The sequence below is a fragment of the Etheostoma spectabile genome, chromosome 10 (genome assembly GCF_008692095.1).
Source record: "Etheostoma spectabile isolate EspeVRDwgs_2016 chromosome 10, UIUC_Espe_1.0, whole genome shotgun sequence".
Classification (NCBI taxonomy): Eukaryota; Metazoa; Chordata; class Actinopteri; order Perciformes; family Percidae; genus Etheostoma; species Etheostoma spectabile.
Window position 1 is genome coordinate 15,593,871 of NC_045742.1, and position 26,692 is coordinate 15,620,562.

Consider the following 26,692-nt stretch of genomic DNA (forward strand, 5'->3'; position numbering starts at 1 on the left):
ATGCTTTAATGATTACCTGCATACAAGTTTTAAATATGCCTCCACACAAACTTCACTTAAATTTATAAATACTCTACGTTACAATTGTTTAGTTATTTGTCAGAAGTTTGGAGCCACTACATTTAAATTGTCGTCCACTATGAAGTTTTTTCATGTTTTTTGATGGATAGCTTTGAGTGTGCTGCTCTGTCGCTCAGTCAGTAGCAGCATCCCTTGGTGAATGGGATAATCTGTTGACATGAACTTGTTTCCTGTTCATTGTTTTACCGTTCCACCCCAGCAGTCCTCTCTGATTCTCCCCTGTCTAAGTGCCTCCACACTGCCAGATTTCTTCTATTTCCTTTGCAAGTCAAGTCATGTACTCAGATTATTATACACAGTACAAAGAAAACAAAATTGGTGATTAAAAATTAAATACTCTTATCTCTCTGTGAGTTATCTCGGTCCCCAGAGAGAGGATGCTATTTTGCTGGCTTGCGGGTGTCTTTTGTTCCCAATTTAGAAGCTTGTCGCTGTTTATTGTTAATTTTTGATGCTTCATTTGATATTCTGTTCACTTTCCTCCCTGACATGCAGAGAAAACATCTTTATCAAAGTGTCAGTTGTATGGCTTGTGTTGTCAGGATGTCAGGTTTGCTCTATTTGTTACATTTCTGGGGAGAGGGTGTGTACTCTGCAGCCCAGTTTGTTGGCGTGCCACCTGAGCACAGAAATGTGCTGTACAAATGCTGAGGAAGGAATCAATATGTATCCTAAATCTCAATACCAATTAAAAAAAAGAAAAAAAAAAGATTACCGCAAAATCTATGGGGTTGTCAATTCTGGACTCTGACTGACTTTTAGAAGACTGAAAAGATCCCAGTGAAGTTTCCTTTGTTGGCTCCAAATATCCATTTGATTGTAAATCCTGAGTTACAGTCCGGCAGTGATGTAAAATGACTGTTCTTCTGTCTTTCCAGGAGGCCTGTCAACTTGGCAAGATAACCTCTGTGAATGTGAGTATGTTCTCTGCTCTTTCTTGCATGTACATTTCCATAAGCATAAGGTCTATCACCATATTTTACATAAGTTACACAAGCATGTCTCCCTACAATCTTTCTTGCCCAAACTACATCCACATGTTGTCGCGATTTAAAAACCTCAAAACCACAGTTTGATGTTAATGTTTTAACTTCAGTTAAAAGGTTCTGTGGATTAAATGTTTAGATTCCATCAGGGTCATGAAAATTTTTTTGTGGTTTCGGTTAAAAAACATTTTTTATTTAATAAATAGAATATTGTAGAGATGCAAGGCTTTTATTTGACAGCGATGATTGATCTTTATCTTGTTAACTACTCAACTTGTTATGTTTTAAATCCCTCTCTAAAATTGGTTTCTTACTGGCATAATCATATTCTTGCATGAACATAATGGAAATATTTGTGGGGAAGGTTTTTTAAATGCCAGATGTTTTTTTTTTTTTTTATCAAACCGTGGAATATTTATGGGAATAGCAGAAATGTGTTCATTCATATTTTTGTATTAAGGACAATAGCTTCTTTAAATTATATTTTACTTTAGCAAGGGTAGCTTTACGGTAAGGTTTTGCTAAGAGTAACATGAACATGTCTTTACTTTTAATTGTCTATATTGTTAATTGTTTAAGAGAAAATCTACTCAGCTCAAGGGCAATTCACACTTCCATTAACAATTAATCCAAATGTCTTGTGGCATCTGACCGTCATACCCTTTCTTTTTCTTTTAAATGTTTCAGTTACTCTCTTTATCTTACACTTCATGCCTGCACACAGGCTTTGGAGCTGTCTAGTCTTTGGTCCATGAGAGCAGGGAGTTCCTTCAGCACTTTTGACAATAACTATTCAAACATTTTCAATTTCAGCAGCAACTGTTCCTGCACACAATGGCGTGTGTGGGTGCAGTCTAATATTGTTAAATATTGCTGATATTATTTGATGTGAATTTATAATACAACTAGTAGGCAAGAAATGTGTTGCGTACGCATTTCTAAGCCATTATATTGGTGTCATCCCTCTACATATTATTACATTTATTTAGTGCTCAGAAGGACATTACACTGCTCTGCTATGACTGAGGAATATTACATATACTGTCATAGGTCATGTTGCCAGAAAAGATCATCATGTCATGACTCAATAACTGATGAAATTGATAAAAAAAACAATGTGATTTGTCAGAAATCATCTAGTAATCTCTCAACCCACATGCTACAATCACCTCCTTCTTGCATGTCCCCGCTAACTCATCATTTCACACACAGTAGCATATCATCTCACACATAATAGGCTTCACTGGAACAGCCTGTTCAAAAAAAATGACACACCCGCAAAGTAGAGACAGACAGATTTTTGTATCCTATCAAGAATAGGAAAATGTGGGACAGTGTTATTTGGATAAATACCTTGCCATTGCTGTTTATTTTATTTTGTTTCTTTTCTACATATAGGACATGTGCAACATGACAAATCACCATCCTCTCTGAACAGATTTATGCAGGTCTAGGTGTGCCCTCAAGCTGATCCTTATCTGAAATGGCAGAGCCAATCTCCCCTGATTCACTCCTAAGTGGTCCCTGTTTATCACTCAAAGTGAGGTGGTTGTCAGCCAAGTCCTTTTCTGCGCAGCACTGACTTCCTTGCTATTTCTAGAGAGTGGTAGTTGGGGGGCAAACTATATATAATAATAAAACTCAAAGATGTTTGGACAAGGTTTCAGCCACTTGGCCTCTCCTCTCTCTGTATCTAAATATTACGGACTGTAATCCGGTAACCCATGAATCCAGCCCCATCTGCCTATTGTCTGGGTGGTTACCAGAGGGAGGGTTTTAGATTGGCTGGCTTGTTATATGGTAGAACTTGGCATGCATCGCTCCTGTTCGTTTTATCTCCGTGTACATACTTCTCAAGGCAGTGTTTTATCTGGCTGAACGGGCTTTGTTTGGTCTTGATATCTCTTACCGCAGCTTGTCTTTGCTTTATGGATTTCTGGCAGCTTCTTTAAATAAGTGATAATGCTTAGCAAAACACTCACCTTGACTCCTCAGCGAATGTTTGTTTTTGTTTGTCATGTTTGTCTTTCAACATTAATGTTTTATTCACATTTGCCATTCCCACTGAGAGCTAAACTTTTATTTATTTAAGACCCATTAATGGTATTTAATTGTAATTAATTTTGGAGCTCAAAACAGCTTAGTATTGAGTGCATCGTGAAATCAAATTAGGCTTTTCTTAACATCTGGCACCAACTTGAATGGGCTTGAATAAACAGCAGTCTAAAAATGAAGACACTCCCTTATGCAAAATGATTATGTCCTAATTGTTATGGACAGCTGTTTTTTCTAATAGATTCTGGATGCCATTGTTGGAGCAAGTTTTCAATAATTAGAATCATGTGGAGAGGAAGCATGCTTTTTGTAGAGCTGCCAACCTTCCATAAGTGGGCTCTTTCTTTTGCTGGAACCTGGACTTTGGTTTTTGCATGCATCCTCCAGTAATTTTAGAAACAGCTGCCAACTCTGTTTGAGAACAAGTAGATATTTAAACTATTGAAAGCATGGGGAAACATGGCACACAGAACTAAAGTATATGATTTTGCCAACAAGATATTCGTCTTCTATCTGTCTTAAAAAATAATGAAACCACACAAAGAGAAGAAAACATGAATATTCTACACAGAACCTTAGAAGTACACCACTACATTTGGCAGCAGAAGATGTCACAACACATGCTGTAAAAACAAAGATTAATTTCAAGGAGTCGAGCATTATATATTTGTATGTGGTTCACAAATTAGCATGGTGCATGGGAGGACAAAACTATTTTCTTTCTTATTTTCCTGACACAAACAATAGCAAAAAAAGCTTTTAGTTTTTCAATTGTTATCTCACACAAATTGTTTGTTTTTTCTATTTGTTTTTTTGACTGCATGCTCTTTTCCCACTCTTTTTCTCTCATTTCTTGTCTTTCTTTTACTCACAAGCATACCCCCATACAAACACATGTACACAGTAATTTGTGGCCTCAAGATCAAGACAAATCTAGTGGAAAGTAAATCAAGACAATAGAATGTTAGGCTAGCTGTTTCAACATCCCAGAACTGAAAATCACTCAGTTGTGCTTTTAGGGTGCTAATTGTGTGGATTTAGGTTAGTCAACCCTCTCTGATAGTTTTTAAATTAAGCTTTTTGTGCACTTGGTTTTTGGCATTGTGTCCTTCATTAGTGCCAGGCTTTATTTTACTCTCCTTCTCTCCTATCTTCCAAGCCTTATTTAGTCTTATCAAAGAACAATATGTGCTTTATCTAGACACTATAGTGGCTGAGGAAAAAATATGTTGCGATAGAGACATCACCTGCTCCTGAGCTTAAAGGAGCATGTGTTAATGATGTTTTTAATTCAAGACTCGCATATTGCTCTTGTTGCTACAGCAATGAAGAAAATCAAGATAGTAATTTGTACTCCAGTTGTATTTGCTGTTATAAAACAAATCTCTTATTAGTTTGAATAATGGGACAAATAAAAATTCTCCACATTAACTGAAGATGAGGGTGTAATTATATTTCATGTGTTTTATGCTCCTATACATGTGTGATGCAGAATAATGCTTCTTAGAAAGTCATTTGAAAACATGAATTTAAACTACAATATATATCACTGTGACAATTACTTTAAGTCAAATGTCCTTACTCCTCATTCTTTTTTTTCTCAAACTCTGAGGAAAAGATGTAAAGAAAACTGGTGGTGGTACTAGGAAGTTAATGGTATTTACAGATTACCCACTGTGAATGACTGCAATAGAGTGGTGGATTTTCTGGAGGAATCACTAGCATGTTAGCAGACATCACTGCTCACACAGGATGTGTTTTCCTTTTTTTAGCTCCAAATAAGGGTCACAAAATGAACTTCTGTAAACCACCAGAGAAATCAAAGAGGCCTGCACCTTTCAGAAGAAAATGCCCACACTCTTGTGATTCCCAAGACTTTACAAATCAAAGTCTCTGCCTCCACACACATTTCCACTTCTTTTGGTTCTAAACTGGGTGAGAGAGAAAACTAGGACATAGTTTAACCTGTTAATAAACATCCCATCTATTATCAGGACGGGAAGTCTCAATTATAAATCTTTTTTGTCGGTTTATTAGGCTATTCGAAAAGTAATTCGCCAGAATTTCTCCAGAAATCATTTTTGGGTTATGAGGTCACTGTTTCAAATACTCTCTCTGGTATATTTTCCAAGTAAAAGGTAAAGATGATGGATGCAGTGCTGAGCATGTAGCAACAACACTTGATGCAATTAGGAAAGGATTTTCCTTGTAAATACCATCTCACAGTACTCATTCCCCCACAAACAAGCATTGTTGTCACCCCTCATGATGATATTAATAATCGTTGTGAGTGGTGGTGTGCCAAGACAGAGAGAATACCAATAAAGGAGTCTTTCTTTTGTTCCAAGGTACGTGCATCCCTTGAAACATATGACATGTTTTTAAATATTTATTTCTGGTGGCCAATAAATATATCCGTGTTTTGATAAGAAAACACAAAAGACATCTTAGGAATAACTGAGGTCAAAGGTCAAACTTTGAATTGATGAGGACATTGTCAATACACCCACATAAAGAAAGAAAAAAGTTTTTCCTTGTGATATAGGCCTGACGACAGTTATGGTTTTATGTGCCCAGGTTTTGAAATTGATGAGATTTCTGTCCTTACCTCAATACAATGAAGGGGAAAGGAATTTTGGATTCTGTGGTGCACAGAGCACCATAGATTTACACAAACACACACACTTTATTTTTTATTTTTATTCAGCGACAGAAGCAGTGTCCTTGTCCTCTGGACATACTGTACCTCACTGTGAACAGTTTTCATTGGATGAGCATTTGTCTCTCATTCATTTAACAGTAGCTAACATTCTGTTTACCAGTAACTAATCATTAGTGCTTTAATTACAGTAACTAATCCTTGACTAACAATTCGTTACTCATTCATTCTTTATTCCTTCCTCATTAATTCCTCAGTGACTACCTACATTTTTGTGTAGCTTATTGTAAAGTGTTACCCTTCATTCTAGAGTAAAAACTGTCTTTAGTGTCAGAGTACCTACACATTTTTAGTGCCATTGAAGACATGTTACTTAATAATTGTTAAATGATTTATCTTACTGGTACCAGATTTAATTTTAGTCTTTAGGTGTGACCGACAACGACACTGGCTCTCAGACTTTTATTCCATTCTCTCATACACTACACTGCTGTACTTCCTATTTTTAAATTGTCTATTTATTTCTTTTTTCACACTTTTTGGTGCATTTTGAACAGGACAGAGGAGTTTCTAACATTTCTTATTTGTTGGTGTGTTCCAGACTCAGCGCCGCGTGACGTTCCATCTTCCTGACGGTTCCCAGGAGAGCTGCAGTGACAGCGGGCTGGGAGACCCGGAGCCTAGCAGCACGGCCAGCACCACCCAGCCTCTTCCCCTCAGCTTCCCCCATGAGGAGTACTATGAGCAAACATCACCAAACAGCCGTACTGAGGGAGATGGCAACTCAGACCCTGAATCTAGTAAGTACTGAATTTCTCTCCCACAGAAGGCAAATCTGTTAATCTGTTGTGTTTATGGTTTTAAATTTTGTGTGATTTTTGAGGCAGACTCTCCATAGTGTAATTTGCATCTGGCCATCTGTGTTTTTAGACAGTAAAATAATTTACCAAGATTACAACTGTGATTCTAATAGAAACAACACAGCCTTGCAAACATTTAACAAGCTATGATTTTCTGTCAAATAACTAGTAGAAGCACATAAAATGTTGTTTGCTATACATGCTGTTGACTAGGACAATCGAAATGCAGGGCTGCACTGCTGAGAGGGAAATAAAGTCTTATTCCATGTATCATATTTGTCAGTTTTATGTAGTGAAATTTAAAACCAAAAATTACCTAAGTCATATTAGTAACGCAAATAAATTTGATTTGATCAATCAAATTTACTGGATAAAAACTAGCAGGGAATCTGTTGTCATGGGAGTGTAAAAAATAATATTAGGTGCGTGACTTAATGGTGCATTTTTTTTCCGACAATTTATTTTGTAAGGCTGAATGTTTTAAATGTTGTCCAGTGCTAAGCTGTACAACATGAGGACAATTTTACCTCTGAAGTTGGAACTGTGTTGCTAAATCTTTAAAAATGATTCACAAGACACCTGTCACTGCATGGCTTACTGCCCAGTGATGTTCTTAGTGAAAAGCCCCATTGAACGCAGGGATGCACCACTCCTTCCTCATACATACTGTATTCAACAGATTTCTTTAAAATTATTGCTCAAATAACTGGCTGAGGGGAAAAGAAGTGAGCTTTAGACACACCACAAAGGACCGTGGATTATTCCACTAGTGGTAGTCTAGATCCAAAGCCAATGTACCTGCAGCATGCCAATGCTGCTGCTGAAAGGATTTTGCTCCACCTTAACGTGAACAAGGTTATTCTGAGTCCCCAATCCCTGCATCGAGTCACCCTCCACTTCAAACTGGATATTCTAGTCCAGTGTGTTAGATTTTTTTTTTCAGTGGTAACCCTGCAGTATATATTGCAGACTGGATTGAGACTCAGACTAGTGCAGACCTTCACTCCCACTGTGGCCTGTGTGTATCATTTCTAGAAATGCTTAAGCCAATGCACGGAGTGACCTGTCAAAAAAAACAACTCAGTTTTTTTTGTCTTCTATCCAGCAAAAAAAATCTCCAGGACAGCTAGAAATAGATTGCATTGCATACACCTACGTGCAGCATAGCCTTTGTGTCATAGCTGTAAGTGAGACAACAGACCTTGGCGCATCTGCCTCCAAAGCAGCTGCACTGACAGGTCCAGGGCTTGTGTGTCACTGTGAGTGGGATTGTGAATGCATTTGTTAGACATTAGACAAGATGGGTGAGATCCTGGGGATGGATTCCTGTTCATTTACATGCAAAGGTCCGTCCCATGTGAGATTTTTCCTATTTTTATAGGGTATTGCAGGTTACAGCAAGATAGCCACACACAACCAGATAGCTTCCATATTCCCATACACACACATACACACATGCACACACACACACACACACACACACACACACACACACACACACACACACACACACACACACACACACACACACGCCTCTGTACACCAGGCAAGTGTATACACATACATACAAACACATACATCTAATGATCAACCCTCTCCTTCCATAGCTGTTCCCTTTAATGTATTCACCACAGTGACAGCAGTGATTCATATATGTGATTCATTCACATATAAAGGCTCATCATATCATTAATATTCAGTGACATAAACATCTCATACTTTATTCAAACTTACTCCAATTCTGCACTTATTACCCATTTTCCCTGTGGAGTAATATTTGTTGAAGTGGATTAGTTTTAGATAGAAGGCCATGCTAATGTAGTAAATGCATGTGTACTTTTACAAATTGCTGCATTAGAAATCAGAGTGAGAGTGTGAACAGACTAACTGAGAATGTATTATTGGAGTCTAATATTAGTAGTTGGATATTAGAAAAGTGATTTTATTTGTAGTTATCACAAAGCTTTGAGTAACCGTATCAGACCATACAATCAGACAGATTATATTAATATCTAATTTGTACTGATGTAACCGTAATAAAAGATACCTGTATATATTTGAGGGTTGTGTGAACACCATATAAGAAGGGATTTGATTGAGTGTACGTAAATATATATTATTCATTATGAAATACATGTAGAAATATGCAGCTTTCAGATATTTATTGATTGCCTTGTCTGCTAATAAAACAGTAAGTTCAGATTTAATATTCCTATAATTTAAGTAAATTCACTTTACACCCCACATATTCTCACCTAAAGTCAAAAAAGTTCTTTCATTTGCTTTTAGATGCCGCTAATTTAACACACACTCTTGAACATTAATTGGAGACTCATCTGGCTCAATTTTCTCCTTCCAGAAGTTTAAAGATAAACTCTGACAGTGCTGCACAGTTCAAAAAGAGATGGATGTATCCTGTGCACGTTGACCGTCTCAGAGATGAGTGTGTTGGTGACAGAGGGCGGTCTAAGATGGATTTGATATGGTTTTATCAATGAGCACCAGGCTGACATGGAGAAAGCAATCTTTTATCATGTTGACTGAATTTGTAAAGCAGAAAGAACAACAAAAAGTTGTAAAGAAAGGAGATGAAATGACTCCAAGTGAAGAGGAAGAAATAGAGCTGAGAGATTGAAAGACCCAAGCGTCTAGGCTGTACAAGGAGAATTTCTGGAGTCAAACACGGTATTGTTTTGTAAAGGTGCTTCAGCTTAGACCAGAATGTCAACTTGCACTGAATAATTGTCTGTGCCAAAGGCAAACCATGTGGCCTTCTTATGACAATGAATTTCTCAACTCCTCTTTGAACCTGCATCTTTATTAGACCACCCACTCTTGAAATAAAGTTCATATGACATTTTATGTTTCTATTATTTATGAGTTAGGCGGATGTTCATTTTATGGGCTCTTGCCTCCCCCTCCAGGCTTACTTCACCACCCACCATCAGTCTTTGTGCTGTCGCCTCTTTTGTCACACATTGTTCCAAAGGTTTTGATATTTCCTCCTATGTCTCGACAAATAGTTAAAAGCTGCAAATTAACATCATTAGCAAGTGGTTTTAGCTCCAACCCCCATACGTCTGACAACTGGCTCTCACAGAACTACACATCCAGAACAATTAGCCATGATGAATCGTACCTGTCCCTTTGGGCCAAATTGCAACACTTCATCAAAACATCAAAAACAGGAACGCATAATGATATGCAATACATCTCTTCCCTCGAATAAGAAGGATGTACTGTTCAGTTGCTGTTCTCTCATATGCATGTAGTGACTCAGTGCTGTGGCATCCTCTGCACTGTTTCACAGAGCTTTGCCTTCTAGGCCTCAGTAGTGACTGACTTTCCTGGATTCACTAAGTGCACTGTTTAAGTGAAATACTAAAAGCACCCAGTTGATGAAAATGTCATTCTTGATCGATCTTGGCTCAGACACTGTGTCCTTCTTGTGTTTTAATAGTAATGATTATTGGCCTTTTTCTGACGTAACTGCACATGTGATCAATTAAGGTTTGTTGACATTGAATAATCCTGTGTTTTTATTTGTATGTATTTATTATTTTTTGGCAGCCTGCTGTTGATAAGTGATGTCCTGAAAAGGTTTTTTTCTGAATGATGGGAATCATCATCATGTCATAAACAGCGAACAGAGCTAAGGCCTCAGACAAAGTGCAGCAAAGTGGGAGCAAATCCCAGAGTCTAAATCCTTCACATTTTTCAAACAATACACAATTTTGTTCTCTCGATGATTTGTAATATACTTATTTCTTTCTCCTGTTGAGCTGAGGGATTTCAGAACCTGTGCTTTTGCCCACTTACAAGCAGCTCACTACAGGCAGTTTTGATGCAGTGCATTAGTCTCTGAAAAGATGGACAGTATAGTGCCGTATCTTAATCTGTGGCATATGGCTTTCAAATGACCAGCTTACACCTTGTCTGTCTAAGATCTAAATCTGCTATTAAAATAAGACAATCCTTTTTAAACACTGCAAGTATAATATGATTATAGCTTTACATGTGCTACAGTGTTTTATAAATCTATAGACATTTTACAAAAGGGAATAGCTTCATCAAAAAATAGATTTCATTCAATAACTTTGTTTGAAATTTAAATTATTTTTCTCTTAGGCATTTCTGTCTCAGGCTTTTATAGCACATTCTATAGTGCCTGATGCCAGTAGACAAATAATCAGATTAAAGGCTTGCTGGGTTCATACTTTGTCTGGGTTATGTTCCCAACTCTTTGATTTCTGTAGTTCCAACATTTTCAGAATAGCTCTCAGACGGAGTTTCCAGTTGACTGATTTACAACTGCCCTTTTCCATGTCATCAGAAAAGGCCACTTGACTTGATCTAGTGTGCAGGGACCACTTTCATTTTAATACTTCTCAAAACTCCAAATTTGCCCAGTCTCTATGTCTGGCCACCAATACCAAGCTTGCGCTAAGATGGAATTCAACTGTCTAGACACAATCTGCCCATGAATAAAAGGGATTTCATGAGGAAGAATGTAAAAAAAAAAAGTTGGTTGGTTGTTATTGGAAACCTAAGACTGATTCCTAATTTCCACCAGTTGCGGAACGTCTGCAGATCCGTTACAGAATGGCAGCGGAGTCAGGTCTCCATTAAAGTCAATGTGTGTATTTCCACTGACCGCAACCCTCAAGAGCGGATAGGAGAAGCTTCTATTTTTTCCGGACGCCGGAGAGCTCCTTATTAATTCAGCACATGGCAGGACAGAAAGTCAAGCAAATGAACAAAACAAAACATCTGGTTAATTTTCGAAATGAAACAGCGGGCAGATCTTCTTTCCCTGCACTACAACTTGAAAACACAGCACTGAGCTGTGTCCCCTCTACTTCTCTAGATGGAAACAAACTGTTGTTGAGACCTTGTGGGTCCTCGTGACTTCAGCTGTTAGTCATAACCGCAGCCGTCCTACAACAGATCCGGACTTGGTGGGTATTGACGGCAGAGCATTGAGCCGACATGCAGCGGAGCGGATCCTCAGCCTTTCTGCAACCGGTGGGAATCAGGAGTAAGCGGAACTAACATCTGTGCGGCAAAATTGTAGTACTACATTTTGTCATACATACCCGTAGTTTAGCACATCATTATGTGATGGCTACAACGTCATAGTGTTCAGTTCAGTTAGCTGCATTAATTATTCATATGAGTCCAATCACAGTTTCACTTTGAGGGTTCTCATATGCAATTAGAAGTAATGAATGTGCTTCTTAATTACATTCATTTGTGCAAATTTCCATTCCCCATTGAATTTTTCTGTGGAAACATTGTGACACTGACCAATGGCATATCATTTGCAATGTGACTAAATCCATTCAGCATAGAACAATTAGCTGTAATTAGTGTTACAATGTCATCAGCGACCAGGGGGAAAGACTAAGCTGACAAGGCAAAGCAAAAGAGGACCCTTGTTCAGAGAGTTTAAAGTCCAGCATTGTAGCAAGATCCAGATGACTGGTTGACCACCGGTAAGAAAGATGATGAATTGTTGCAATACTGTAAGGCTTAGTTTTTTTTTACAACTTTCATCAAAGTAAAGTTTGCTGAGCAGGCATTCTCTTGGGTAGCATAATGCCCTTCTTCACATTTACACACTGAGTTCAACCTTTCCCTCCTGCCAGCCCATCTCGTCATCTGCTGCTGACAAATGAGCAACTTCACTAAAGTAATTAAGAATGAAGTGCCTTGCTTAAGGGTACATTGCTGGTGGTTGTTGAAATATGGGACAAAGCATTTCTCTTTCATTTCACATCATGGCCTTACAAATTGTCGTGTTATCAGAGATATTCCGGCTGCGGTGTGTATATTTAATTCATGCCGCACATAAAATGGTAATGCAGCCTATTCCTTTTCTGAAGTTATCCTACAATCTGCAAGATAACTTCTTCAAACTCCTTTTTTCACATAATTTGCACCAGTTCGCTTCTTGCCGTATATTCTTTCTCATATAAATAAATAAAAGCCTTTGTGCCTTCTGGCTCCCAGAACTTTTTACAGCTGCCCCAGTGGGCCTGCAACAGAGCTAAATGAAGCAACAGTGAGTATTAACCTACATAGATTGGACCTTTCCTTTTAAGAAGATGTTAGACTTTTTTTTCCTCTCTCCTTTTTTTGACCGCCGCGGGTCTAAAGCTGAGTCAGAAAGGGATTTAGATGGACTCATCTGTATCCTTCTCAACTGGTTGGGATCTGGTGTAAGTGCTCAGTTCTCAGAGGTGAAGTGGAGGGACCCCTTATTGTATCTGGTTCAAATGCCACACCAGTTGTCGCGGAGAGAGAGAGAGAAAGAGAGAGAAAGAGAGAGAAAGAGAGAGAGCGACAAGCTATTGATCTGGAGCAGTCAACTTAGCTCGCAGAAATCTCTCTCCACCTTCTTTCAAACAACTAAGAAGTGTCATGTTAGAAACCTCCTTTTTCAGAGTATTAGGCCCCGTCTTTGTTGCCCTGCCAAAGTCTTCTGTGAAGTTGAGACAGGGGCTTTCTGGTACAATCATCCAGATTTCAACAGGATGAGCCGAAAAAAGATATTAAAGGTTTTTTGGACAATCATAGCATGGCATTTAAAGTTTATCATACCAAAAGAAAATAACACATTATGGAAGTTGAACACATTATCACAGTGCTGAAAGCTGACTAAAACAGACAAGCAGTGTTTGGACTCTAAACATAATGAGTGACACATGCTTAGTGCATGGGCGCCGATTTATGTTTTCCTCCGTGGCTGCTCACGGGAGCACGCCCTTTTAAAAAAAAGTGGGCAAAATATGTTTATATTTCAGAACCTTAGGAAATGGACAGCGGTCAACAACAATACACACGCCTATCAACTTGATAATAAAGCCGTAAAGTAGGCCATCTTTCATCTCAGGACAGCGCCACTTCTCACAAATTCAGATAGGACTGGAGATGAAAAGTTTATCTGACACGTAACCGTGATCCGCTTCGTGGGACAGTAAGAATCAATTGAGCAGGGGACTGACAGCAACATAACCAAATACACAATGACAGACGCTCCACTTAGCACCAACTGAAATGTTTAATTTTAAATGAAAGTAGCCTACTAGCAGTTGCTAGATTTATGAGGACTATTGTTGACTGCTCCTCAGATCTCTGCAGGGTATATTGAGAAAGCTAGCTCGATTTTTCCAATCTGAGTTTTCTCTCGCACAACTATTTTGTAATGGGTCTGTGCAGAGTATAGCAAAGCTCATGGCGATTCTGATTGGTTTAAAGCCATTAAACCAGAACATGTTTTCCTCCCATCCCAAATTGCTATGTGGAGTAGCCAGACCCTCCTTCACCGCGCTTTGGAGGATGTGTCTGGCAAAGCGAGACTACACCATGCTTGACTGTCCAAAAGATGCTGCTTCAAATGCATTCAGCAGGACTGTGACTTGAGTGGGCTTTTTAAAGACCTCTTCAATTAAAATACTCATTCCCAAGTTGTTAACATGTTCAGTAAGTATTCTGTCTGGTTTGGGAAGGGATCAATAGCTGCCAAGTTTGATCATGTCTCTGGACAATGTATTCTGAACTCAGCAGGGATAGAGAGAGACTTCAAACAAGGATAGAGGCTCAAAGGCCCCAGCCAGCAATTTACTTTGTTCCATTTCACTGACTCTGTGATTCTTAAACTGGAATATGGCTCAGACTGCATATTAAACCTGTGAAATGCTGTTTTCGGGAGAGGTGAACTACTTTGGTCCTTGATCCCATGTAGCTGAAATGATCCCAGTAGCATTCATCATGAATCATTAAAAACAACACACCTGATATGAAAAAAGGCCAAGCCATTTATTGGATGCCTGTAGTGTCTGTGGCCTATGATGCAAAAGGTGATATATAAAACATTTGCTTTCCTCGTTTAATTTAATCTTGTTGAAATCAAGCAACCAAAAACCCCTGTGAAGCTCTTCAGATCATTTCTAACTTACTGGAACTTTTAAACTTTAAAGAAAATTCAAGGCAGATCTGGAAACCACAAATATCCCAACATTTCTCAAGAACCATGCTGTCCTTTCAGTGTGATGAGCTGAGGTTATACCTGTCTGAAAGAGCAGAAACTTTTTCTCTCCCCAGAAGCAGGAGGAAAACATGGGAAGCTATAAAATATAGATGTGCTCATGTTTTATTCAAGGACATTTGTTATAGATAGCATTTTACAAAAATCCCAATCCTTTTCATTTTTAGTTTTAGAGCTTGTGTTTAATTAACATTCCCCCCTGCTCCTGTCCCTACTATGTAGTTTACACTAACACTGTGTACACAAAGTACACACTTGCCACTTCCCAGTTTAAACCTGAACCCGAAACATTGCATTATGTCCCATTTCATTTCCAGTGTCTTGGCAACAAATATTAAAACTATATATTTTAAATGGGGATGTATTTGTCTTTGGCTTAAACAGTTAAAAACATCTGTGTATATGAAAATGTGTGAACATAAAATCTCCTAATTTGAGATTTAATGTTAAATAAATACATATAAATTATATAAATATAAAATAAGATAAGATATAAATTCTGTCATGAGGTCAGAGGTTAGCCTGCTACGTATTTCAAGAAAGCCATTATGCTCTGGCTTGTTGCATTGCCGTATAACCAATGGGATGGTTTATTGTTAACAACTGCATTAGCGAGGCTGAGACAGGGTTAAAGGAAGTGCATCTGTCTCCCTCCTTCTTTCTCTCTCCCCACACACTCCCTCTCTCCCCCATCCCTTCTCCCCCTAAAGATATTGTGCCATGGACAGATTAAAATGCATGGTCTCGTCCCTTTCTCATTTTTCACATGCAGTTGGTCTCAAGGATAAGGATGGCCTCTACTCAGAAGGACTTATTGACCAAAATAACTGTGCATCAATATGTCTCCTGAAGGCTGAGCGGACCACTGCATCACAGGGGTTGTATTTTCACCAACTCTCTCAGCCTTTAATGTTATTGACCTGGGTTGTCCTGATATGCTGCAGAACAGCACGGTAGGCTAGAAACATGCAGTATGGCAAAGATATTTTAAAGCTTTATTGTCCTAAAAAAATAGCATGTTTATTGATGTATCTGAACAAAATGACAGAAAAAACAAAAACAAGGGAGATTTGCTTGGAGAACGACATGCTGTGACCAATGTAATATTATTTTGCTGCTTCTCTCTGGCTTATTTTTCAACAAGAAATTGCTATGAAATAAACTGAAGTTTTGATTAGATTCAATTTACAGTGATTGCTGCAGTATTGCTGCAATGGCATCAATGATATGATGACAGACGGCTACAACTGTAATGCCATCTGTCATTATATTTCACGTATTAGCATATTTCAAGTAAAATGTGTCATTCACGAGAAATGCTACATTTTCATGTGAAATCATTTATTTTACAAGAACGGGCATACAATCGCAATAAATCTCATGCATAACACACACGCATACTCTATAATTCTGATGAAGTTAACAGCAGTTAATTAAATTGGTCGGAACATAATAAAGTATACCGGTTACACTATGTTTTAAATCTGCATTCTGAGTTACAGCTGTGATTTAATCCAGGTGTTGAATGCAGACACATGAATGGGATTACTCCCCATTGTACTGTATAGGGCCCTATCCCCACCCAATCAATGTATGCACTGACTGGTTGATAAATTGGTATTCACGGACAAATGGATCACTTTGGAAACCACTCACAGGCTGGTAACTCTGACAAATGGAGTGAGAGTGTGGCAAGCAAAGGAAGAAGGAGTTGTGCTGAATGAGCGCATGAAGAAAGAGAGAAGGAAGAGGATGCGGTTTTTCAGATGGGATGTGCGGATGGAGTAGATTTTCACTTAGGCTCAGAAGGACATGTTTGGAAGAAAAAGACAGAGGGTGTTGAGGGTCTTGACACTGAACACATAAACCCAGTTGTTTTGTACCCTCCTCAGCAAGCGATCTGTGGCAGTCATCACATTTGCGTGGTCAGGTTTGCGAGGCACTTCTGCACGGGCTCTTTTTGAGGCATCTGTGGGGACCTTAAGGCAATGTAGCACTTGTGAGGTCAGTCAACTCTCTGCTATGCCATGCAGAAGCAGTCCTGGTGCTCAAGCCTTGCTAAGAGCTATTGCGAGCAGGCACACAGACTGTGTCCCTTTTGTCCCCATATCCCCCAGACACCTGCATGATTGCATTGATTTGTCCTGATTCCATTTAGCCGGGGGTCCCGCTGGATTTCAAGTGTCAAACATCTGTCATACGGAGGCGCCCTAACGCAGACTAATTCAGCATTCTCACAAGAGCAAAACCCTCACAGAACTGATTGTGAGTATGCAGCAATAATTGGATTAACAAAAGAAATTGGCATATTTCCAATTTGTTTTTGGGAATGTTTTTTTCTCTAAAAGTTTCTAAAATCATTTTTGAATCTTTTTTGGTAACAAGCAGCTGATGTCATCACAGACACAAATCTGAATTCTTTAAATGTATCCCTCAATTAATTTTAGACAGAATGGCGAAAAAGGGAAAAAGATACAGAGTGAAAGAAAGACAGAGTGTCTTTACAGTGTTAGCAGAAAATAGACTGGAACGTCTCCTGAAGCCAGTTACAGGCAGCAGTGGCAGCAAAGTCTTTGTAATGATAAAATCAGGGACCTCTGCAAGCATGCCCTTGATTCTGCAGTTGGCTTAACTCGGCAGGTCACCAAAGGGAGGCAGATGTTGTCTTGAGGCATGTCCCACTGGTTCAGCGAGGGCTCCGGCTGGTGTCGCTGAGCTTACAGGTGCAGAGGGGGTGGTGGACTAAGGTGCACTAAGCTGCTGCTCAGCCGCCACAGGCCAGCTCTGGGGATGTTGGATTGAGCGGATATGCTCATTTTGATCCACTGAGGTATAATAATTGATGATCAGCCCTGCTGTCGCATCTGGGATTCACTGGTCCGTGTTATAATATACCCTTAATGCAACACATGGTGGTGTAGACAGAGGTGCCATGGCGGTCTCATGCTTGCTTGTATTTTGTGTGGTTTAAAAGATGATTGAGGGAACACAGGTCCACATAAAACACCATAACCAAAACCTTCTACCGCACCTAAACGTTTTATGAACGCAAGTCTGAAATCCTCCCTAAAGGAACTCAATACATTTTGTGACTAAAAGCTCTCTTTTAAAACATTTATCTTAAAACCTTTCATTGTTATGCATGTCTAAACAAACAATGGAGAGGAAAAGCACAATGTTCAGGATGAAAGTTGGTGGAGAAAACGCGTAAAAGGAAGATCCAGCTGCTAAAAACACCAGAAAATGTCAATCTGGGACCATTTTTGTTTCAAGCAAAATAAATGCAGTTCAGTGTACACATTATAGTATAAACAGAATGAACCGAACATGTACAGTATGTGTGTTCTGTAAATAGAATCACTAATTGTTTCTTAATTGTTCTTTTTAACGAATCTGTAGCGAATAAAAGAGAAAGGGCTGCAAGGATTGTTCCTTTTTAAAGTCCTACTTTGTTATACTTTAAGCTTATAGACTGACCCATTTTCCTCCTCTCTTCTGTATATTTGCTCTGTTCTATTAAAACACATTTTTAAATCCTATTTGGCCACTTGATTAATCACCATTATTTTCACACATGCACAGCACAAGCAAAGACTTAAAAACACCAGGCATACAGAGACATCAGGCATTCACAAGCACATACATACACATACACCTTGATCTACATCTAGCTGAACAAACCTCCTACGTTGTACAACTAAGAAGAACAAAACACTACAATTGACAACCTAAGGGTCTTTGAAAGCCTCCACTCGCTGATCCTTCAGTGTGGTTCTCCTGCTGCAAGAGATCAAACATAAACACAGCAGCCCAACAAGAGAACGTACCAAAACTCAAAAAACAGAAAAGTATTTCTCAATAACCAGTTATTGCACAGAGTCACTCTCTCTTTTTTAAAACGAATTTAAGGCAATTAAAAAGTTGGGGTTTTCAGAATAAATTTTAGAAATTTGAAGGATCAATAGGCTGCCATTATCCTGGCCACACTGAACAACATTTAAACCACAGAGCGGCTTTGTCTGTTCAAGAAAAGAAGCTCTGTTCCATGTTTGTTGTCATTGTTGGTTGTCAGTGATCCGATCAAATTTTAATCACACTATTCAGCCTCATTGATTTCACTTTGCCACAGATTGTGTTGAATGAAATATTGTTCTTTTTTCTCTCCATCAGTGGCAATTACCCAACAATGAGAGCTCGATAACATAGACGGCATGGTGTTTGTGAAATACTGGGTTTGGGCTACTTGTCAGCAGCTGCTGGCATTTTTAATATAACAGGCATACAGTACGTAAGCATACATATTCACATGCACAGCAGACACATGCTTGTGTCTTCTAAGCACACACTAATTTACTTTATATACTGTACACCCACACATCCACCACTTTGTTTTGCAGATAAATGCAGACAGAAAGACAATATACCTCTTTTTACTCTGCTGTGTTCTGTACATGTTTTCAATTAAGGTCGAGAAGGCAAAGAAATTCTGGCCTCTGGTTATTCTAAAGATTTGTATTCCCTATTAAAGGCCTTCAAAATATACTCTACATACTGGAATATAACAGTTTCAAATGCTCATATTATGCTTTTTGGCTTTTCTCCTTTCCACTATTGTGTTCTATTGTGTATCTTTTTTTTGTTGCACGGTATAGGTTTACAGGGTGAAAAAGCCCAAAGTTCACACCAAAGGCCCTTACCGTCTCCAACAGAAAACACTGTTCACAAACTGCTCCAAACAGCTCTGTTGTAGTCCAGCCTTTACTCCGGTGATGAACGTGCCTCACTTTGTTACACATGTTCTAATGCTTGCCTAGCTGCTAGCATGGCATGCCCTCATACTCTGCTTCTGACTGAGGAGTAGTCCTTACCTGGGTACTGCGCATGTGCGACTCCCAACACAGATGAATAAAAGTGAGATGCCTCACTCTGTAGCTAAAATGAAGAGCTCAACACACAGGGTGAAAAGAGGAGCTGCAGCAATGTACAACAAAAAATGTTTTTTGAGAATTAAACCACATAAACCTATTCTGATAACACTTGAAAATACAATTATGAACCCAAAAATTAGCATGATATGACCACTTTAAATCTTTTGGAAAGATATACTGTATCTTGTTAATCTCTGCATGAAGGACATTAAGTTTGTGTTTTCTTAATTTTCAACTTGGCATTGCAGTTACTATTGTTGTGTGTAGGATTAATATTCATTTTTCCATAGTGAAAAATGTGCATACTTTCACAGAACCCTGGCGAAACCCATCTGTCTTACCTTTAGAGCATCTGCCATCGCTTACAGGGCCGTCCACCTCACGAGTCACAGCGACTTAGGGACATCTGTCCCAACAGATAGAAAATCAGGACAGGGCCATCCATTCTGTTAACGCTCCACTGAACTCTGTGTTATGTTCACCATAATTTGCTTTTGGTTGCAGCATCCCGGAATATTGCTTTGCAGCAGCTCAGACAAAGTCGGCTGGTTGTAATGTGTCCCTTTTCGGCCATTCTGCGAGCAGATAATTTGATAAACCCCCAAACGTAATGGCTAAGCTGCATCCTGATAAATGTGTGTAATATGACAGGGGACAGAGGATTTCCCTAACAATTTCTGAAGAGAAATTTGGCTATTAGGATGATTTGATATTTTCCCGGAGAGAGTAAATTTGATCTGAAGGGAATGTATTTTGTTGCCATTCAGTGTAACACAGTATGACTTTGTAAGTTATAGGAATTGGTGCATATAGTGTCTGTTTTGTTTCTAAACTTGTATGTGACTGTGGATGTTGTATTTTGATTTGTTCAGGCAATATTTCCTTTCAAATAGTTTTTTGCCGTTTCAGATACAAAGCACATATTCCACAGGGAAAAACATAAAACAGGGATACAAATACAAAGTGTTACAATATTTCCTGTGTTTTCTGTTATAGTGCCATATGCTCTTTCACTTCCCCCAAGCAAGAACGCTCTCCACTGCACAAATATTATTCATAATACCTTCTTATATATTCTTGAAAACAAATCAGTATGAAGTAGTGAAACTGACCATGCAGTGGCCCAAAAGCTCACACAGCCATTCCTCCTCTCATTTTGCTTTCTCTCAATCTTCTGAGGGTAAATGCGTCAGCTATTCCTCACATGGTAAAATATGCAATCTGTGCCTGCCAGTCTAAGAGCGAGTTTCGGGTTAATCCTCATGAATACGTGACTTTGTCTGCATGAATAAATAAAAACCTGCTCACTGGGTAATTGAGGTGCCGTGGCACTAACAAACGAGGACACAATTTGTAAATGGGATTCCCCCCCACCACCCACCCTTTAACTTGACCCATGGTGCTTTATATCACATTAAAGCGCTAACCAAATCATGTTGATACGCTATATAAAGTGGATATGACATTGAAATGTTGGATTGTCCCTTGAAGGCTCGGAAAAAGTTATATTATTTCTGTCATTTTATCATTTGCTTAAAGTTTGAAAAAACAGAAAGTGTAAAAATGTTGTGTTGATGGCTGAATGTTGCCTGCCGGCAGAAAATATGACACATGAATCAAAAAAATAATTGTATGTTAAATATATTGACAATTATATATATTCAATTTATTATTTGTAACATAAGCTAAATTGGGATTGATGTGATTGGCTTTGAAAAAACACATGTAGAAAATGTACCAAGTGCAATTGGGCTGGAGAAAGAGTGAAAGACAGAGAGCTGCAGCAGGCAGGAACAGAGTCGAGGTCACCCATGATTCCATCATGGCTGGTTGCTCTTCAGAAAGAGTTCCATTTTGTATTCAAAGTGGTCCCAATTATGGTCAATTTTGTGTTGTGTGCGTAAGGGATTCCATATGTTGATACCCTTTATAGAAAAAAGCTGTCTGTTCAAAGGAGGTTTTGTGACAGAGCACTTTGCAAAAAGCGCCTCTGGTAATTGAGCCAAAAGCCCAAAAAGGTTTTAACATGTCACTAAGAATCTCAACAGCCAGGTTACGTCAACATTTAGACAAGTGTAGTGTGCAAATTTAAAGCAATTATTAGACCTTCACAGTTATTTGGAAAATAGGGAGCATTGAGATATATGCAGAATAAAATGGGTGAATAGTGTGTAACTAATTTAAATTTGTGTTAATTCAGTTTTGCTCCTGTGTTCACAATTTAACATTAGACAAAGATTTGTAATACTAATCTGTATAATTTGTTCATTAATATCACTTGCTGTAGTTTTTAAATGTTGTCTTCTGACCAGAAACATTGCTTTGTTAATTAACTTTGATATGTATGGAGCTGTAGTGTGAAAGCTTGCGATAGTGGTCCTGCCTGTCCCACAAACAACTGGACACATGTGATTCAAACATATCTGGATGTGTGAGGAAAAAGCACTGGTTTCATTAGGAAAGATAGAATAGAATGACTGTTACTGTTATGGTACATTTTTTGCATTTACATATACTGTATGTTCTTACCACTGAAAAGTCACAAAAATGCATTTTGAGAATTTCAGGATGAGAATAAGATATTAAATGGTCTGTATTTGAAATGCTGAAGAAAAGAACAGCGGGCTGGCATTGTCTCCACACTTCCCCGATATTTGAAACACCTACGTTTTTTCACGGCCACATGCACCAATATACCTTTGTTATTTTAAGATCCTTTGCTCAATTCATTCACTCATTTCACATAGATTAATAACATAACAGGCTATAATGAACATGATTGCAAATTTATCACGTTTTAACCAATAAAGAACAGGTTTCCTCTGAAAGGTCAAGGTTTTAGGCCAATTGATCTTGAAAACAAATCAGAATGTCAAACTAACAAAAAAAAGGTCTAACTTAAAAGTTAAAATGATATTGTTTATTGTGAGTGTTCTTTTTTGCTACTATCATTGTAATATACTTTTGGTTTGGTTGCCCTAAAAGCCAGCTTGCATTTTCTGCAGGGATTGACAGAACAATTAGCTTCTTTAACACCAGAACACCTGTGATATCTCATTTCTTCCATCATGGGAGACAAGCGTTATAATGGTCGACAATTTGGGTAGCATTTACTGTAACAGCAAAAATACACAACTATTATGATACTTAACTCACAAGATCTGATGACGGAGAATGCCTTGGGAATGATATAATCAAACTCAGATAGGGCAGGTCCAGCTTTTAGCCGTCATTTACCACCACAGTACATTTTTCTGGTGTTCGATATCCCACCAAAGCAAGCCTTAAGAAGTGCATTGATTTCTGTGGGGTCCTCTTCGCCACTCCTGCCCCTCACGCCTAGTGCTTGACCCACTTATTTTCTCATCTTTCCCTGTTTTCTCATGAGAGTTATGCCTGCATGCTGCTTTTCCCATTACAGTGTGAGTGGATGCAGGCCAAGTATGATTGTATTGCATAGTCTGTCTGTCTCTCTCTCTCTCACTCTCTCTTTCTCTTTCTTTCTCTCCCGCTCACTGTCTTTCTCTCTCTGACTCACACAAAAAAAACACACACACACACACACTCTGTCTACCTGAATGAGTTAGGTGATACCAGCTCAGTTAGCCAACAAATAAATCACCCGACAAATTGACATATATGCCACAAGAGAGACCGTCTTTAAAGGATTCAGTGAACACTGCATGTACTAGAAGATTTTTAGCCATGATGGATATTGACAAATCACTAAGTTTAAACCAAACCAAGGGCCAACACGGATCCAGTAATTACACAAAATATCACCAAGCTATGGAGCTGGACGGCGCCTTAGTCACATTCAGTGTTTGGAAGGGCACTTGCTGTTTATGCCCATTAAAAGTAAATTAAACAAATCACATATATTGCAATTTGAACGCATTCATTCAAAATATAAAATAATGCACAAGCATTCATTGGAGAAACTAATGTACTTGAGGTTTGAACTATGTCTGTCTTCCCCTTGTTTCAGAGATATGCATGCTGGGTGAACAAGGCCACCTGATGGGCAGGGATGTTATATCATAACATCTATTCATACATGATTGAATCTCTACATATTTTACCATTTATACAGTGTCACAAGACACTGTTGCTAAAAGAAAAATGTATATAAAAAGTGTTGTGGTGTTGGATAGCAGTAGGAGAGACAACCTTTAGCTACAGTTCAGTGCGTACATACTTATCAGCTGTAATTCCCTAACATTACAGTATAAGCTAAACAGTTGAATCCTTGAATTATAACCCAACAGTAGGAAGCTAATGTAGCCGGTGCACTTTAATCACTGTTGTTTAAAACAGCTAAGAGAAAGGTTCACATATGAGTCAATGATTACTGATACAACCAGGAAAGAGATGCATGCTTTTTATAGACACAAAAACATCAAAAAGCAAAATCTGCAATGCATTCTGAGCCGGAATGAAGCATTTGACAAATATAATGAAGAGTCCCACAGTTTGCCCGAGGCAGCGTCATGTATGAAGCTCAGAGCCAAGCAGAGCTCTCTTCTATTCGTCACTTATTTGGGATTTGGTTTGGTTGTGTGAGAAACCTAAGATCTCCATTTTTCACCTTGTTTGAGGTACTTACAGGACAACTTTTGGGCATTTTTCACATATCTTATTAATCATTGTAAAAACTAAGTGAAAGAAGTTAATTTAGTCTGGTTGAGCTAAGTCTTAAATCATGTATGTTACAATAACAGGGGAAAGGGCATTTGGGTGCCTCATTGTTGCATTGTTAAGATTACATCAAATTAAAAACACAACAAAATTTTTAACTGTAATGTTTGACAATGTACTTTATATTGTAAAGAAATCTGACAAAAACAAACCATTTAATTCTCAATTAGTAAGTTGACATGTGCTCAGGGATTTCCATTGTGATATTCGCTGCAGCCAGAGTGGATGAGGCCAAGGGAAGGCATGCAGGCAGCAGAGTTTAAGGCAGGAGTTTAGTTTTTTTTGGAAGGCTGCATAATAATTTCTTATAGGGTTGAAAGTGTGCTGGAGGCAGGTCTGTGGAGAATCTCCCTTCCTCTCCTGGATTACCATTTTTAAACAGCTTCCTTGGGACCATCCAGAATGAGCAATATAAAAACCAGGGTTAAAAAAAGACCATACCAATTTAACATTTTCTCAAATTTACTTTCTTTCATATGGTTTGCCAAATGTATTGCTCACCCCTATCCCAGAAAGAAATTTGTCCAAAAAACATTGTGAGCCTAGCATTAATAAAGTATTCTATCTATCCATCTATTCAACTACCCATTTATCCATTTATCTATCTATTTATCAATCTGTCTGTCTGTTTGTCCCCCATCTGACACAGACAGCCACACTACATTGGGGTCATATCTACATATTTCAAGGAATGAGCAAAGCTGTCTACTGTCATCACAATAATGCATTTCCAAGTTGATTTGATTTTTATTTAGGGAATAACATAGCAATATCATACCCTGTGCTGATGCAAAGAAGTATGTTTTAATTTTCCTAAAGAATTCAAATGGACTTAAAATGGTATCAGCGGTCTCTCCATGGACTTCATTACAAATATCAGACATTATTGTTTTATGCAGTTGATATCCATTGAGCAATACATATGCAAATCCGTAAGAGAAAATACAATTTCATATTGAAATCAATGGTGAAATTACAAGTCAGTATTACTATTGATCCTGGGTGGAAGCTGAACTACAAAGGATCCATCATGTGGCGTGGTTGCATTTTTTCAACCTACTGTGTCCAGGTCATGAGAACTGGAGCCTGATCTTATCAGCTTCAAAAATCTGAGCTTCTTCAGGTACCTCTTTCTGATTTTCCTTTCACAGCACTAGTATTTGCATTTTTCAACAGAGGCAGGATTTGAGCAAAGAGTGTGATTGCTCTCTTTGGTAGTTAAATGTTTAAAGAAGACATGCAATTTGAATTGCTGCAGAGCTCATCAATATGAAATTGGACTATTGGAGGGAAACAAAATGTAAGGAGGCAGCTTCGCACTCACTATGCCCAAATCCGAAACTCTATTTTCCACCACAGCAACACAGTGGTAGACTAAGACTTTCAGGAAGAAAAGAAAGAAATCCATGAGCTACTCTACTTTGAGGAGTGTCCTTGTTATCAACAGCATAAATAATCATAATACATACATACATACATACATACACACAAACATACATACTGTACATGTATCAGAGCATCTGCAGGGAAACTCTGGAAAGAAAACCAAAGGTTTTTACAGTAAAAGACAGAATGAATGATTAAGAAAACATTCATATTTGAAACACATATTCAAAGCTTAGCCAACGATTAACCAAAACCAAAATATATTGATGATGGATTCAGTGTGTCAATCTTATTTTCACATTTACACTCAGGAGATAATGTGTTTTAATGATGAGAATAAACAGGTCTGTTAACTAGCATGAAGCATCTATCTGGGGAAAACTTTGTTGGGCTTCTGAGCTTGTTATCTGTCACTCAAAACAGGATCCAATAGCATTCATAATGCTGCAAAGCCCACCCGTTGTTTTCTGCCCCCAAATTCTGCTGTGCTTGAAGATGTGTCGGCAGAGGCAAATTATTAAATTGTATTTTTCATTTTTAAGGGTTGTCAGCTGCCTTGCAACAAAATAGAATTTCCCAACATAATTGTAATTACCAAAGGGAAGGTAAAAAATGAACGCTGATATGAAGCAAATAGGGATACTCCCACCAAAAACAGAAGGATGAGCACTTTTGACAAGTAGGCTTCTTTACTCTTGGTTAAGCCCAAATTTCACTGATAATCAAGCTCTGTTCTTACACAAACTTTTCCCAAAGGAAATAAATAATTTGTATGAAGAGAAAAGTCAGAGTTCAATAGACTTTCTGTCATCAATGCCTTCAGCTGATAAAATGCACTAGGCAAGAGGGTGAAAGGGAACCATTTGCAGAGTCACTTTAGCATACCTAAGCGCTGCTTTTTCCCTGCCTTCTGCATGCCCTCTGCAAAGGAAAGGGGTGATGAATGAGGCTTTATTGGCCTTCAGAATGCCAGAGAGGTCAATCTGTGC

General features: G+C 38.4%; 1 protein-coding gene across 2 annotated transcripts in view; it reads left to right on the forward strand.

Annotated features, from left to right (window-relative positions):
* Positions 1 to 26,692, forward strand: part of pcdh11 (protocadherin 11) — a 126,418-nt gene that overhangs the window by 73,723 nt on the left and 26,003 nt on the right. For both annotated transcript variants that reach the window (XM_032527931.1, XM_032527932.1), the window contains 2 exons: positions 960 to 995; positions 6,383 to 6,581. In XM_032527931.1, the coding sequence (XP_032383822.1) occupies positions 960 to 995; positions 6,383 to 6,581 (235 nt within the window). The remainder of the gene's footprint in view (positions 1 to 959; positions 996 to 6,382; positions 6,582 to 26,692) is intronic.